This window comes from Elephas maximus, chromosome 20, assembly GCF_024166365.1.
Source record: "Elephas maximus indicus isolate mEleMax1 chromosome 20, mEleMax1 primary haplotype, whole genome shotgun sequence".
NCBI classification, from domain to species: Eukaryota; Metazoa; Chordata; class Mammalia; order Proboscidea; family Elephantidae; genus Elephas; species Elephas maximus.
Window position 1 is genome coordinate 40,277,003 of NC_064838.1, and position 14,973 is coordinate 40,291,975.

Here is a 14,973-nt window from a genome sequence, read left to right on the forward strand (position 1 = left end):
GCCTAAAGGGGGTGAGGCTTCTGCAACCTCTTCCAGCACAGCAGGGACAGCTCCTACAAGGGAAACGCAGGGCTCCAGATGGTTCGGGAGCCAAAATCCTCAGGGGTGTCCATCCTGATGCGTCCGTCCATGTTCAGGATTCTACGCTCCATACCAGGGCCCTGAACTTCACAGGACAGGCCGCAGTGGAGTGATCAGACATCTCTGGAGCTCTGTGGTTCCACAAGCAGGTCTCCAGCCTGCCTTTCCATGGCAGGACACAGGTGGCTCTGCGTGAGCTGCCACAGGTCCCCTGGCTCTCACTCTTAGCCATGAACTGCTTATTAACAACCCCCAGTCCCTCATTATCCCTCTGCAGGGCATCAACACAACTTAACAGTAACCAACCATTATGGGTTGAATTCTGTCCTTCCCCAAAAGATATGTTGACATTCTAACCCCAGTGCCTGTGAATGTGACCCTGTTTGGAAACAGGGTCTTTGAAGATGTTATCAGTTAGGTTAACATGAGGTCAAACTGGAGTAGGGTGGGTCACTGATCCTGTATGAGTGGCGTCCTTATAAAATAGAAGAGACACAAATGGAAAATGCCACGTGACCACAGAAGCAAAATCGAAGTGATGGATCTACAAGTCAAGAAACGCCAAGGATTGCCAGCTTTCACCAGAAGCCAGGAGAGGGGCATGAGCAGATTCTCCCTCAGAGCCTCAGAAGGAAGCAACACAGCTGACGCCATGATGTTAGACTCCCAGACTCCGAGAATGGTGAGACAATAAACTTGTTCTTAGAGGCCAGCTTCTTAGTGGCATGTTTTCTTGGCAGCCCTGGGAGACGAATACACCAGCCACCTCTCCAACTCACAGGCACTGTCCCTACCTTTTTCAAATGGCCACACCTCTGCACTGCTGCAGGCTTCCCTGCCACTGGGACGTTTTCCCAGGTCACCTCTAGTGCAATGTTCAGCAATTATGCTGCCTTCTCATGGCAGGGACTACCTGTGCCCCGACCACCACCCAGGACAGGCCAGCCTCCTCTTCACCCTCTGGGCAGTGGTGAGTTTGAACAAATCCGCATACTATGGTGCTCCCGAGTGCCAATTGCATTAGTCTAGGTTATCCTAGAAGCATTGACCATGTTGGGATTAAACAGGAAGGATATAATCAGGGAGATGCCTATGAGAGAAAATGGGGAGGGAGCAGACAAACCTGGAGAGCCATCAACACAGGTCCAATCCCGATGGAAGGAGAGGGAGGGCGGTTGTGCCAAAGTGTCCCACCTGCGTGCAGTCTGTGGGGGATCCGGCTAGACTGTTGAGGAGCCCTTGGTTCCAAGGCCGCCAGAGGAGTCTGGTGTCTCTGGGGCAAGTCTGCCTCAGTGTTTCTCTCGTGCTGCGTCATCGGCTGGGAGCAGCCAGGAGGAGTGGCTCGGTGCGCACTGAGTGATGGATTTCAGAGTGCAGCCGCGGGAGGTTTGCAAGGGCCCTCTCCCATGATCACCTACCCTCCAGGCCAGCAGGTTTCTCCTGTGTTCACCATGATCCCAGCACCTCACACTGCACCCAGCACATAGCAGAGAATATGCACAAAAGGTCACCCCTGAATGACTGACCATGACTGGCAGGCAGGAGAGTGAAGCTGCGTGTGTGCTCAGCAGTGGCACCCTCTGGACATAGGTCCTGCTGCCTCTTCGGTCTGTCTTTGGAAGGTCAGCATTCTTAGTGCTCACCCTTTCCTGGCCTCACCCTGTCGGAGCTTGGCTCAGTGTCCAATCACATGAAGCAGACACTTCCGTCTCTCCTGCCCTCCACGAGAACGGTGCTGCTGTTGGGCTGAGTGTGTCCTTCTCTTAGCTTCAGGGAAATGGAACTGGACACACGTCTTGCTCTCAGACCCACTTCTCCTCACTGATCTTGTTTCTTAGTGGAAAGAAACTTGGGGCACCTGGGCCCAGGCAGGGGCCCTGACTGGAAGGGAATGATCTCTGAGCCAGGGGCACAGACTGAGACCTGCACTCGAGGGCCCGTGGGGTTAAGGCTGTCCTGGGCTCAACCCTGACAATCACTGTAGGGCCTCGTGAAAAACCCCACTGCTCTCGGAGTCCCTGTTGCCATGTGTCACATGGAAACTCACAGGCTGCCAGGAGGATTGAACCTGATGGTGTTTATAGCAAAAACGACACAGCCCCCTTCTAGCCTCGGCAAAACAGCAGACTCACAGTGGTTCTCAGCTGCTGTTGAGTCCGCTCCGACTCACGGAGACCCACGTGCGCACAGCAGAACTGCTCCATAGGGTTTTCAAGCTGTGATCTTTTGGAAGCAGACCGCCAGGCCTATCTTCCAAGGTGCCTCTAGGTAGAGGCTTTTTCAATCCAAGATTGCCTGGATTTTAACTCTTAACCAGTTGCTGTTGATTTGACTACGACTCATGACAACCCCGTGTGCGTCAGTGACAACCCCGTGGGTGCCAGGGTAGAATTGTGCACGCTAGGGTTTTCAGGGGCTGGTTTTTCAGAAGTGGATCATCATGTCTTTCTCCTGAGGTGCCTCTGGGTACACGCGAACCTCCAAGATCCCAGTTAGCAGCCAAGTATGTTAACCACGTGCACCATCCAAAGGCTCCTTTAAAATCTTAGAAGCATGGAATTCTAGAATCACTGAGGCTCAGAAACTCTAAGGTCTGAAGGAAATGTTTCGCAGAGCCCACAGGTGGGCCGGGCTCCAGGCTGGATGCCTTACGTGTCTGCCCCTTCCATCCATGTGGCAGGCCTTTGGGGAGAAAGTGCCCCGTTCACAGGTCAGGTGGAGTCACTTGCCTGAGGGCACACGGGGTAAGCATGGACGAGAAGACCCTGCAGGAGCAGGACAGCTGCCCCATGCCCTGTAGCATTCTTAACCCTGAACCCTGCCCTCCTCTTGAATGGAATCCCATTTCTTACTGCCTGACACAGTGACCTTGGACAACAAGAGTGTTAGTTCAAGGTTCCTGTACCAGGAAAGAGAGGTGCAGCCGGGACTGAGGAGGAAGTCCTTGTTGCTGCTGCCCAACCTCGGAGCAGGGCAGGGGCCGGGGGGAGGAGGAGGGGAGGAGCCAGGAGGCAGAGGCTGCAGCCGCCTCCCCCATTCAAGGCAGGCTGACTGGCAAACAGGCTCACACCTGGTTTTTAACGGTTTTCATTAATTGCCACATCTTAAAATCAAGAAGTTTTAAATTAAAGGGTAGTTTGAGAAGTTGTCTTGAAATATCTGAACAGCTGGCCACCTGTGTCCATGCCCATAGAAGACACCGTCACTGGAGCCTCGGGGTCGCCCCTTCACACAGGGCAGCCCTCCACTCTCCAGTTGGCTGCTTCTCGCCTTTACTTCTGATGACTGCTCACAGTAAGAAACGCATTTTACAGCACGCCAGAGCTGGCGCGTACACAACTATGTGTGCTCCATACACACACACACACGTGCACACAAACACATCCATCATTCTGTGGGCCAATTCTTACCTTTCCTAAACGTGCAGCCCTGTAGCTGTCTATTCCATTTAAGCACAGGCTATGGCCCACTACCTCAAGACCCACAGGGGTTGTGGCATGCAGTCTGGAACCCACCAGCTTGGAGAAACAGCCAGGGATGGGGCAGAGACATGCATGTGGGGTTCTCATATTTGGGTCCAGAGGCCCATTCTGACTCGATGTGCACCTTGGGGATGTCCCCTCCACTTCAGGGCCTCAGTTTCCCCAGTGCCAATAGTCCCCTCTGCCCCAGCCTAAAAGCCCCAGAACCCTGCACTGGAGAAGGAAAGCTGAGTTCTCACCTCCTCCAGGCTGCCCCAGTCCACTGTCTGACCTACAGGGCCAGGGATGGGGTCCTGGAGGGCATCCAAAATGACAGACCAGAGGAGGTCCACTCTGGGAGGGGAGGAGGGAGGAGAAGCAGGAAGAGAAGAAAGCATCCCAAAGTGGGCATTTGTTTGCACTTCCATTCTTCCACCCTGGAGATGAGCTCCTTTTTTTAGGTTAATTGTCTGCGTAAGACATCGAGAAAGGTCGCGACCCACACTCTGACACGCAGGCCAGACTAGGGATGATGTGACATTCAGACATCATTGTCAAACTCAAACACGTCAAGGTAAGGGACCAGAAGGTTTTTACTTTGAATTTTTTTTTACAATGCACATGTGCTACTTTTATAGTTTAAAAACAAAAACAAAAAAACTTACAATGATTTTTTTTTCTAAAAAGGTAAAGAACGAATCACAGTGGAAGATGAAACGAAACGTCCGCTTTGGGACAGGTCATCCAGTTGAGTCCGAAAGCCCCGACGTGGCAGTTTGTCTCCTTTCTGCAGTAGTTGCCCAGCCTGTGTCTTCGACTCCACCTGGAGGGTCTGGCAGTCACCTCAAAGCCGTCCTCAAAGCTCCACGCAGCATGCACCTATGGACACACCCCCCACCGCTAACTCCCTCCACATGGGGCATGCGAGAGGCTCAGGAACCCAAGAGGAATCAAGTCAGCAAAATTAAGTTAATTTACAAAGTTATAAGTAAAACCATCCCAATAATTTCCCAACCCCACCTGTGTGGTTTAGAAACAGAAAGGAGAGCTTGCCCGGTACAGTGAGGGCAGCAGCCCAGGGTGCACGGCGTGGAACTACTAGAGGGGCCTGAGGCCTCAGTGGCCCACAGGGCGGCCAGCCTCACAGGGCAAAGGTGGTGAAGAAGACATGTATCTTGGCCAGGAAGGTGGTGACGGAGCCCTGGCGCCACAGCTTCATCTCCACGTCCAGGGCAAAGTCCCGGGGCTCGCGCACGGTGCGCTGCAGGTAGACGACGCCCGTGTAGGCATTGAGCCGGCGTGTGCCGAAGTAGCCCTCCTCATTGCCCTTGGTGATGGTCAGGGAGATGGTGTCCCCTGCGAAGGCGGGCGCTGGGCCGATGCGGAAGATATGGGCAGGCACCAAGAGGCCCGTCTGGAAGTTGAGCTGGTAGTGCGTGATGCGTGCCGGTGAGTTCTGGCACTCGATCAAGTCGTGGCACGTGGTACGCTCACACTTCCTGCGGGGACAGCGAGATGAGGGGGGCCTGGTCAGCAGGGTCCCAACAGGCACGTCTGTTCTCAGGCTCTTCCACCCCAACCGTCCACCCCCACCCACTCTGTCCACTCCTGTGCGTGCTATCAGGCCTCGGTGTAGGCTCAGAGCTCGTGCGCCTGGGCTCAAATGCTAGCTCTGCCACTAAGTACCTGGATCAGTGGCTATGCAGTCAACTTCAACTCATGGCAACCCCGTGTGTGTCTGAGGAGAACTGTGTTTCACACGGTTTTCAATGGCTGATCTTTCAGAAGTAGGTTGCCAGGACTTTCTTTTCTGGGTGGATTTGAACCTCCAACCTTTTGGTTAGCAGTTAAGCACTTCACCACTCGCACCACCCAGGGACTCTACCACTTACTAACCAACCAAAAACCCAAACCCCGTGCCGTCGAGTCGATTCTGACTCATAGCGACCCTACAGGACAGAATAGAACTGCCCCATAGAGTTTACAAGGAGTGCCTGGAAGATTTGAACTGCCGACCCTTTGGTTAGCAGCTATAGCACTTAACCTCTACGCCACCAGGGTTTCCTACAACTTACTAGATGGTGTTGTCATATCACCTCTCTAGGTCTCCGTTTGCTCATCTGTAAGATGGGGCTAATAACAACCTCATCGTTTCACAGGAGGACGGGGCAAGTTTAGAAACATGCAGTGCTTGGCACAGTGCCTGACATGGTTTGTTAGCAGCTCTTGTCCATTCACGTGCATGCACCGTCCTTCTTCCCCGCCATCCATCTACCCACCCACGCCTTCATGCATACACCAACCATCCACTCACTGATTCATTACTCACTTCTACCTTTCATCATCCCTGCCTTCCTTCCTATCCACTTCCTGGATTTTTATCATCCTTTTCTTTAAAAAAATCTTTTTATCTTGCACACCCCTCAGCTATGTGGATTCCCTGGCTCTGGTGGTTTATTGTTTTAATTATTTTTAAATTCTGTTTCTTCCACAATGAGCCATTTGCTCTTCTGACTTGGGAGGAGCTGCTTTTCCTGGGAGGAAACCTCTCTGAGCATCAAGGCAGAGTGGCGCCTGCTCCGGATAGAAGCCTGGAGGCTCGGCCACGCTAGACAGACGACAATGAGGAGAGAATGTCTGTCAACCTCCAGGCTGGCGGAGGCCTCAGATCTCTAAGCACTCACAGCCACAATCCAGTCTCTTCCTGGCCCTGTGAGCCACTGTTATCTCCATCATTAAATCACAGACTAAAAAACTCCCTGCTTCCAAAAAAGGACACTGCTCAGGCACTCAGGGGCTCAGGAGCTTTGTAGAATCACCCAGAACGGAGCTCCTGACTGGCATGCCACAAGTAACAACCACAACAACGGCACTTATTCCAGCACTGTGCTAAGACGTGACATGAATACTCACAACACCCCTCCTTGGGTTGTGCTATTATCATCGCCATGTTACAGATGAGACAACTGAGGCCCAGAGAGCTGAGGTCACCTGCCCAGGCTCCCAGACATGCTCACCTAAGTGTCCCAAGATACATGCACATGGACGTTCACCCGGGCCATGGGGGCACCCGGTAGACAATAATGACACACCTCCACTAGGAAATACCAAGCAGTCACTCTAACAGGGAGGTGGCCTGCATGTGCTGATGTCAAAGACAGCATGAAAGTGACAGGGCCAGCTGCAGACAAACAAGCCCAGCTGTGCAAAAGTAGTGCCAGCATGTTTGGTTTATGCTGGGATGGGAGAGCAGATGGACAGACCTTAACCTGTTAGCAGTCACACAGATGCCATTTACTGGAGAGGTCGGGGGATAAGAATTTTTCACTTTGGCTGGTAGGCTTTTACTACTTAATTTTTTTTTACAAGCATATACAGCCAATCCTGGTTATTCATGGACTCCATATTCGAGAATTTACCTATTTGCTAATATTTTTGTACAACCCGGAAATCAATACTTGCAGCCCTTTCATAGTTATTCGGGGACCCCCACAGAGCAGCAAAATGTAAGCTGCCCGACACGCACGCACACCCCCAGCTGACGGCCAGCAAGGCAACTCTGCTGTCTTGCTTCAGCTCTCACACTGCAAACAAGTGTCCTTGGCACAGTCTATTTAGTGCCATTTTTTCTGCATTTTAGGGCCTTTTGTTGGTGATTTCACCTTTTAAAATGGCCCCAAGCGTTGTGCTGAAATGTTGTCTAGTGTTCCTAAGAACAAGACTGTGCTGTGCCTAATGGAGAAGATCCCTGTGTGTTCTATTTGAGCTTTATTCAGGCATGGGTTATAGTGTTGTTGGCCACAACTTCAGCGTCAATGAACAATCTATATTAAAATAAGGTGTCTTTAAACAGAAACACACAGAAAACAAGGTTCTACATCGATGGGTTGAAGAAAACGTTGTGACCAGAGGCTCACAGGAACTACCCCTGCATTTCCCCTGGAGCAATGGTCCAGTATTCCCTAATTCAGTGTTTGTGGCAACTTCATAGAACATAACTACGTGAATAATGAGAATCAACTGCATCACTTTGTAATTTAAAAAATTTAAATCTGGGAAATACTTGACAAAATAAATGGAAGACAAACTACTATACTAAGAACAAGAAAACATTAAGAGAATACATATTTACAAAAGAAAGGGTAAGAAATACAGCCAAACACCGAGAGTGTCCACCAGGCAGGTGGTCCCTAGCCTGCAAGAAGCCCTGTGCCCACCTCCAGGTGTTCCCACCCTGTGCAGGCCCCCTCTCAGTGGCCTCTCCGTGCTGGACTGTGTGACCAGCAGCAGAAGGCAGGGGATGTCACTTTCAAGGTCAGGTTCGGTCCTTGCCAGGGCTCTGTCTCATCACTCCCTCTGGGGCCAGCCGTGTGTGAGCAGCACCCATGGGGCAGGGAACTGAGGCCTCCTGCCCACAGCCACAGGAAGGAGCAGTGAGCTCCTGCAGCCTCACAACAGCTGGAGCACAACTTCATGAGAGACCCTGAGGCAGAACCGCCCAGCTAAGCTGCTCCTGGATTGTTGGCCCTCAGGAACCATGGGACAGTAAATGTTTGTCGTTGTAAACTGCTAATTATTCGGAAATTTCATTACACAGCAATAGATAACTAATAAGTATCTGTGCATGTGTGTGTGCACGTGAAAGAGAGAGAGAAAGTGAATGAGAGCAGGGAAGGAGATGAGACTTCCTGGGAACATTTTCCTCTGTGTTTTCTATACTCTGAGCTTCCTGCAAAGTACACTTATCTGCTTTTGGTAAATGAGGACCAAGGCCCAGGCAGCTGGGGGCTGTGCACAGTAGGAAGTGGTCCAGGCAGGGCTTCCCTTGAATACCACAGAGTTTGTGCAGGGCCAGGCCTGGCCGGGAGGGGCACTCACGTTTCGGAAACACGGACGTAGTTCGGTGGGCACTCAAAGCGCAGGCAGCGGAAGCTGCCCTGGATGTTGTGGCAGGTCTCGGACTCGGAGCAGTTGTGGGTGCCCAGCGCACACTCATCCAGATCTGGAGGGAGGAGAAGAAGGGCAAAGTGAGGGATCCCCCTTACTGTGGCACCCCAGCCTGAACCACCCACACCCCCAGTGGAATCCTGGGTCCCAGAGCAGCTGGTCCTGACTTGGGAACCCACAAGCTCATAGGCCACCCTGCACCACACATGCTCATCTGGTCCCTTCTGTACCCAGCAGCCAGAGCCTTGCTTTGAAATGCAAATCACCTTATGTCATGTCCTCAGGTGGCATCCCAGGCTCCTAATGTCAAAGCTAAGTACCTGCCACGGACACCAAGCTATTGGATGCAGAGCCTCTGAGCCCTTTTCTGAGCCCTTCCCCTCCCCTGGGCTGCAGTCACGCTGAACTCCTGCAAGCTGCCCTAACATGTGGATCCCCTGCCTACCTCAGGGCCTTTGCACATGCTATGCCCTTTGCTGGAACTCTCCCCACATCTTCCCACATGGCTCCTTCTCATGTTTCAGATCTCAGCTCCCAACCACCCTACATGTCCCCCTCCCCATCGCTCTCCATCCCACCACCCATTTATTTTCCTGCTACTTGTCAAGCACAGAAGCACGCCTAAGCTATTCTGTACATCTGCCCTGTTTCCACCCACCCCCTCCTCATCATGAGGTCCAGTAGGGAGGGGCTTTTGTCTTTCTCGCTCCCACGGCATCCTCACTACCAAGAAGAATGCCTGGCCCAGTGCCGGGGCTCAATCCATACTGCTGCATGGAAGCACACAACCCGTCACTTGTACATAGTCCAAGATGCACAGGTATGAATGTCATCGTGAACTGCAGACGTGCTCATGCTTCATGTACACACCCCACACGTGCAAACACCAACAGGCACGTACACACCCTCATGGGCACACAAGCACACAGAGGCCCATTCAGGACACTGAGGCATAAACACACACATGACGGATGGGCGAGAAGCTCCAACAAAAGCTCAGAGAAGCAAGCACGTGTGTACAGGAGTGTGAATGTGCAGGAGTGAAAGACAGAAAGTGTGTGTACGTGTGTGTGTGTGTGTGTGTACACGCGCACGTGTGAGAGAGGGAGAGCTGAAGGCCAACCTATTAGACAAAAAGCCAAATAAATGAACTCCAGAGGCCCCTTCTGCAAAGTCAGCTGCTCACTCAGAAAGGGCAGACTCAGGGGGCCCCAGGTGCCGTCACCTGGGGTGGGCCTGTCAGGGGCAGGGATGAAAACCCCGGGCTACCCTGAGGGGCTCTGAGTCTTGTCCACTTCTCCATGTGGACCCTGTATGGGAAGGTTTCCTCACTGAATCCTCACACTAGCCCTGTGAGATGAGGGCCACCAGCCTCTGAAAGAGAAGGGAACCAAGGCTCAGAGAGGGGGTCAGCCTTACTGAAGGTCACACAGCAGGCAGCAGGGCAGCTGGGGTGGGAAGTCAGGTCTGCCAGACGCCACTGTCTGGGATCTGATCACTATGCCGAGCTGATTCCCAACAACAACATAATAGTAATAACCAGACTACACCCAGAGTTTCCTAAAGGACATCCATGTGATACTTGAGGTAGTCAGCACTCACCAACTCACTTACCCGTCACAACACCCCATGGGGCAGGCCCTGGACCCCATCTCACAGCTGAGCCCAGGGCACATGCCACCGCAGGGCTGAGTGGGCTCAACCTACAGCCCGTTCCCGACCTGGCCCGTCTGCCCCCGCCCTGCAGCAGGAGTCAGCCCATGTTAGTTCACCTCTCAAGGCCTTACTTTCCTCCTATGCCGAATGGGTCATGCTCCCAACTTCCCAGGGTGGCAACAAAGATGGGTGAGGGAACACATGGAAAGAAGCCAGATGGGGCGGGGCCCAGGATGGGCGGGTCACTGTCCTGCCCCTGGTTAATTCACTGACTCCACATGAAGGGAGGTCCCCTTCTGTTTCTCAACCTATGACCTGGCTGCCCACTCGGGTGAGCAGGAGTTCTGACTCCTGGAGCCTGGGCGTGGGGCTGGGGTAGGAGTGGGGCAGGAATGGGGTAGTCTGCCCTGGGTAGGGGCTGATGGAGTTTACAGTCACTGACTGCAGCCCAGCCTCACCAAGCTCACAGGAAGCTGTCACAAGAGCCCCGGTGGCTGCAACCTCTCCAGGATAGCTCAGGCTAGGGGATGTGCAAGATGGGGACAAGGCTGCCTGTCCAGGGGTGTCACTGCACCCTCACCCATGGCATCAATCTCAACTCAGGTGCCCAGAAATAGCGGACAAAGCAAAACAACACAGAAGCATAGAAATGTTATAGAACACAGCCTCCAGAAGACGTCTCCGAAGGCTTTTGAAAGACCTGGGAAAACAAGCACTTATATCCATAGTAATTCTAACAGCTATTGCTCAAAGTCACCCCTTATCGAGCCAAGTGCTGAGAAGGGCTTCACGTACCTTCACCTAAGAAAAAGGCAGGATTCAAGACTATTTCCAGTATGATTTGAATTAGCTTTATATTTCCTGCACCTATGTCTGCATATATACAACATGGGAGCAGCAGTCAAGAAATCAAACAATGTATTGCATAGGCCAAATCCGCTGCAAAAGACCTCTGTGAAGTGTTCAAAAGCCAAGCTATCACTCTGAGGACTACGGTGTGCCTGACCCAAGCTATGGTACTTTCAATCACCTCATATGCATGCGAAAGCTGGACAACGAATAAGAAGACGGAAGAACCAATGCCTTTGAATTATGGTGTTGGCAGAGAATACTGAATATAGCAGGGACCGCCAGAAGAACGAACACATCTGCCTTGGAAGCAGTACAGTCAGGATGCTCCTTAGAAGCGAGGATGCCGAGACTTTGTCTCATGTACTTTGGACATGTTATCAGGAGGGACCAGTTCCTGGAGAAGGACATCATGCTTGGTAAAGAAGAGGGTCAGTGAAAGATAGGAAGACCCTCGACAAGAGGGATTGACCCAGTGGCTGCCAACGATGGGCTCAAACACAGCAATGATTGTGAGGACAGCAAAGGACTGAGCAGTGTTTCGTTCTGTTATACGTATGGTCACCATGAGTCAGAACTGACTCACTGGCACCTAACAACAACATGTTTGCATAAAGAAATCCTGGAAGGAGATGGATCCGTGTATCAGCAGTAGCTGCCTCTTGGTTAAGTCACATGGTCATATGGTCCATGAGCACCTCCACTGTGGGCACTGCTCTAGGTGCTAGGACACAGGACGGACATGGCCCTACCTTCACGGAGTGCATGTTCTAGGGAGGGGATGTCTGAGTCTGCATTTCTGAGTCTGTTTCCATCCTTTCATTTAATATTGAATAGGAGTAGCCAGCATATTCTTTGCCCATGGTCACCCTCCCATTTCACCTGCAGGAGCTCAATGCAGTCTAAGTCAGAACAGGGCCAGAGAGCACAAGGGGTGAGAGGTGCTGGAGATGCAATGAGGACTAGAGCGTAGAGACCCGGCTTGCCAGATCTTCTGCCCTCAGGGAGGCAGCCCCCTCACTCCCACCCCTCACACCCACCAGCAAGTGACAGAGCAGGCTGCAAGGGGGCAGAGGAAAGGGATGCAGAGAGTAAGGGCAGAAGTGAGCCTGGGCACTTGCGGGCCCCGGGCTGGAGCCAGGCACTGGATCCCACTGCACAGAAACCAGACGCGCAGAGCGTGCATGTGCCCTGGACCCCTACGGGCACCCCAGCCAGGCAGCATTCAGCACAGGGCTGGGGAAGGAGGGCCAGAGAGGAACTATCCCCAAGAGCAAAAACCACTGAAGTGTCTGGCTGAGTGTTCTGTGATCAGGGCCTCAGTGTCGAGGATAAAATCACGCTCTGGAAATGTAACACCACGTTGCCTGCACAGCTCAGTTTATGATGGGTAAAATCCTTACCTTTTATAGCATCCACACATATTATTTTTCAAATGACAAAGCAAAGGACTTTGCTGCGAGGAGACCCAGGCTACCCTCTCAAGCCCCTGTGGGCTTCCAGGTCACGATCCACATGGTGTTCCTCAGGGCCTTTGAGATTTTTCCCCTCACAGCAGGAACAGTAAGGAATGCTAGTACACTGGGACTAAGTGCACACACAGACTGGGGCTACTCTCACTGGGCACAGTGCTCTCTGACCTAGTCCACGCCAGGCCATTCCATCCCACCCTACCCTGTATTCCAGGCTAAGGTACTAAGAAGATAAACAGCTGCTGAGATCCACTAGCTAGACTTCTGGATCCACGCATAGGTAGCAGCCACCAGCCTACACATGCCAGTCTGACTCTGTCCTCTGCTGGGCGCTGACTCTGGCCCCTGGACAAGAGGACCTGCCTTTGTGGACCAAAATGCCACCCAGGACTGGGGCAGGACCCTGGCCAGAGTCAGACGGCTGCAGCCCCAGGAGCTCTGGGTCCTCAACTCCCCTTGCTGAGGAAGATGCAGTCTGTGGCTGCCAGGAGAGGGACAGGGGCCTCAACTCTGGACACTGCGCAAATGGTTCTCCCAGGGCTGCTGGGAGCCCCTCCTGCATCCTGCCAGGTGGCTGAGGCCCCTCAGGCTTGCCCCGCTTAATCTCAGGGGCCTTGGTAAACCCCAGTGGAACTGAACTTAGAATCCTGGGCTTTCAGGCTTAGAAGGAACATTAGACGTCACAGAATCTGGTCCCCATCTAGGCAGGAACCCCTCTATCGCAAATTTACCAGACTGCTGCCCAGCCCCTGCTTACATGTCCCCAGGAATGGAGAGCCCCTCCTTCCTGTGCGGCCCTTCCCTCCCTGAGCAGCTCTGACTAGGAGAAGGCATGTGGAGCAGGGATACGCCTCCATGACCCCTTCTCCACTCCCCTGGGTCCCCATACCCTCTGGTCCACAGACCACCTGCTGCCCATTTCCCTGGAGAGCATCGCAGAGAGTTGAGGACAGCAACTGGGACACCTGAGGCTGTTTTTCCCCTGCCTCCTCTAGAACTACCTAGGGTACCCCGTCCCCTCCCAGGGAAGGGCCCAGAGCTGAGCCCAGGCCTGGAAGACTCTCAGCTGGCCCGAGTAGGAGGACTGTCACCTTCCTCATGCCAGGCATAGGCCTTGGTTAATGCGGCCACTGGCGGCCTGGCCGTTCTGTACTGATAGACTTGGTGTGGGAGCTCCAAGCACGAAGCAGGCCGCATGAGGCTGCCTGTGGGGCAGGGGAACACTGGCTCACCCTTGCAGGACCTCCCGTTGGCCATCATGGCGTAGCCCCGCTCTGGACACGCACACTGGTAGCTCCCCGGCGTGTTGAGGCAGCGGAAAGTGCAGAGGATGCTGGCGCCCTGCGCGCACTCGTCAACATCTGCCGGAGAGAGAAGCGGCACCTCAGGAGCCCCGGCCACCCCCAGGGCCCGGCTGCGGACAGTCCACCTGCCCCGCCACAGCCACGGTGCTGAGAGGCCCGCTTCACAAGTGAGGACAGCAGGCCCAGAGAGAAGCCCAGGGCAATACAGCCACACAGCACTCCCTCCCAGTGCTTGCCCCCGGGGACTGCTCTGTAACTTCAGCTGTTGGCTGAGGGACAACAGGTACTGGTGATGAGCCGGGCACTCTCACAGGCATTACTTAACCTAACCCTCCATCCCCTCTGAGGTCGGGGTCATTATCCCATTTTACAGAGGAGAAGCCTGAGGCTCCAAGTGGGGAAGTAATTTGCCAAAGTCACTCAGCCAAAAAACAGCAGGGCTGGAACTCAAACTCAGATCGGACACTAGCCTATGTCTATCCTGAGTCTGGAACACAGCGGAGGGGTGTCTGTGGGCCCCAGGGAGAGAAAAGGTACCTCTGCAGGTGTGCCCATCCTCGGCCAGCTGGTAGCCCTGGCGGCAGTAGCACTGGTAGGAGCCATAGATGTTGGCACACTCCTGGCTGCAGCGCTGGGACTCGCACTCATTCACGTCTGCAGGAGGTGAGCCATCACAGTGGGGCCCTTCCAGCCTTCCCCCACCTGGGATGAGGGCTGAGGCCCCCACGGCTCACCTCAAGCCTGGTTTTACAGCCGCCCCTAGGGGCCGATGGGGGAAAGAGGCCCAGGAAGGGCAAAGCACCTGCCTGGGGCATGCAGCTGGGGTAGGGACAGAGCGGGGCTTGCTGGTGGGCTCCTGGCCAGCTGCTAGAAGGAAGCACTCACAGATTGGGTTCAGAACCCCTATGCGGGAAGCCTACAAGGGTCCACGGCACTTGGCACCAATGTCTCCTGGAGGCGTTGCCCAGGGCACTGACAAGGACCTTCTTGGGGCCTGGGGCTCATGTGGAACTGCATGGGTGACAGAGTAGGCCCACAGTATGGAATGAACAAGCATGTGAGTGAACGAGAGGATGTGCGAGTGAGCGAGGCAGCTAAAGCCAATGTCTCCTTCACTCTGAGCTCTTTGCAGGCAGGGACTTGTCTTTCTATTCATTCAGTAAAGGACTACTAAGCCCCTACGGTGTGCCAGGTCTGTGCCAG

At 53.6% G+C, this 14,973-nt stretch overlaps 1 protein-coding gene across 3 annotated transcripts in view; it reads right to left on the bottom strand.

The window, feature by feature from the left end:
- Positions 1–4,124: 4,124 nt before the first annotated feature.
- FBLN2 (fibulin 2) overlaps positions 4,125–14,973 on the bottom strand; it is a 124,671-nt gene continuing 113,822 nt past the window's right edge. For all 3 annotated transcript variants that reach the window (XM_049862516.1, XM_049862517.1, XM_049862515.1), the window contains 4 exons: positions 14,308–14,424; positions 13,699–13,827; positions 8,421–8,544; positions 4,125–5,041 (listed from right to left, as the gene is read on the bottom strand). In XM_049862516.1, coding sequence (XP_049718473.1) covers positions 4,684–5,041; positions 8,421–8,544; positions 13,699–13,827; positions 14,308–14,424 — 728 coding nt within the window. In that variant the 3' untranslated portion in view covers positions 4,125–4,683. The remainder of the gene's footprint in view (positions 5,042–8,420; positions 8,545–13,698; positions 13,828–14,307; positions 14,425–14,973) is intronic.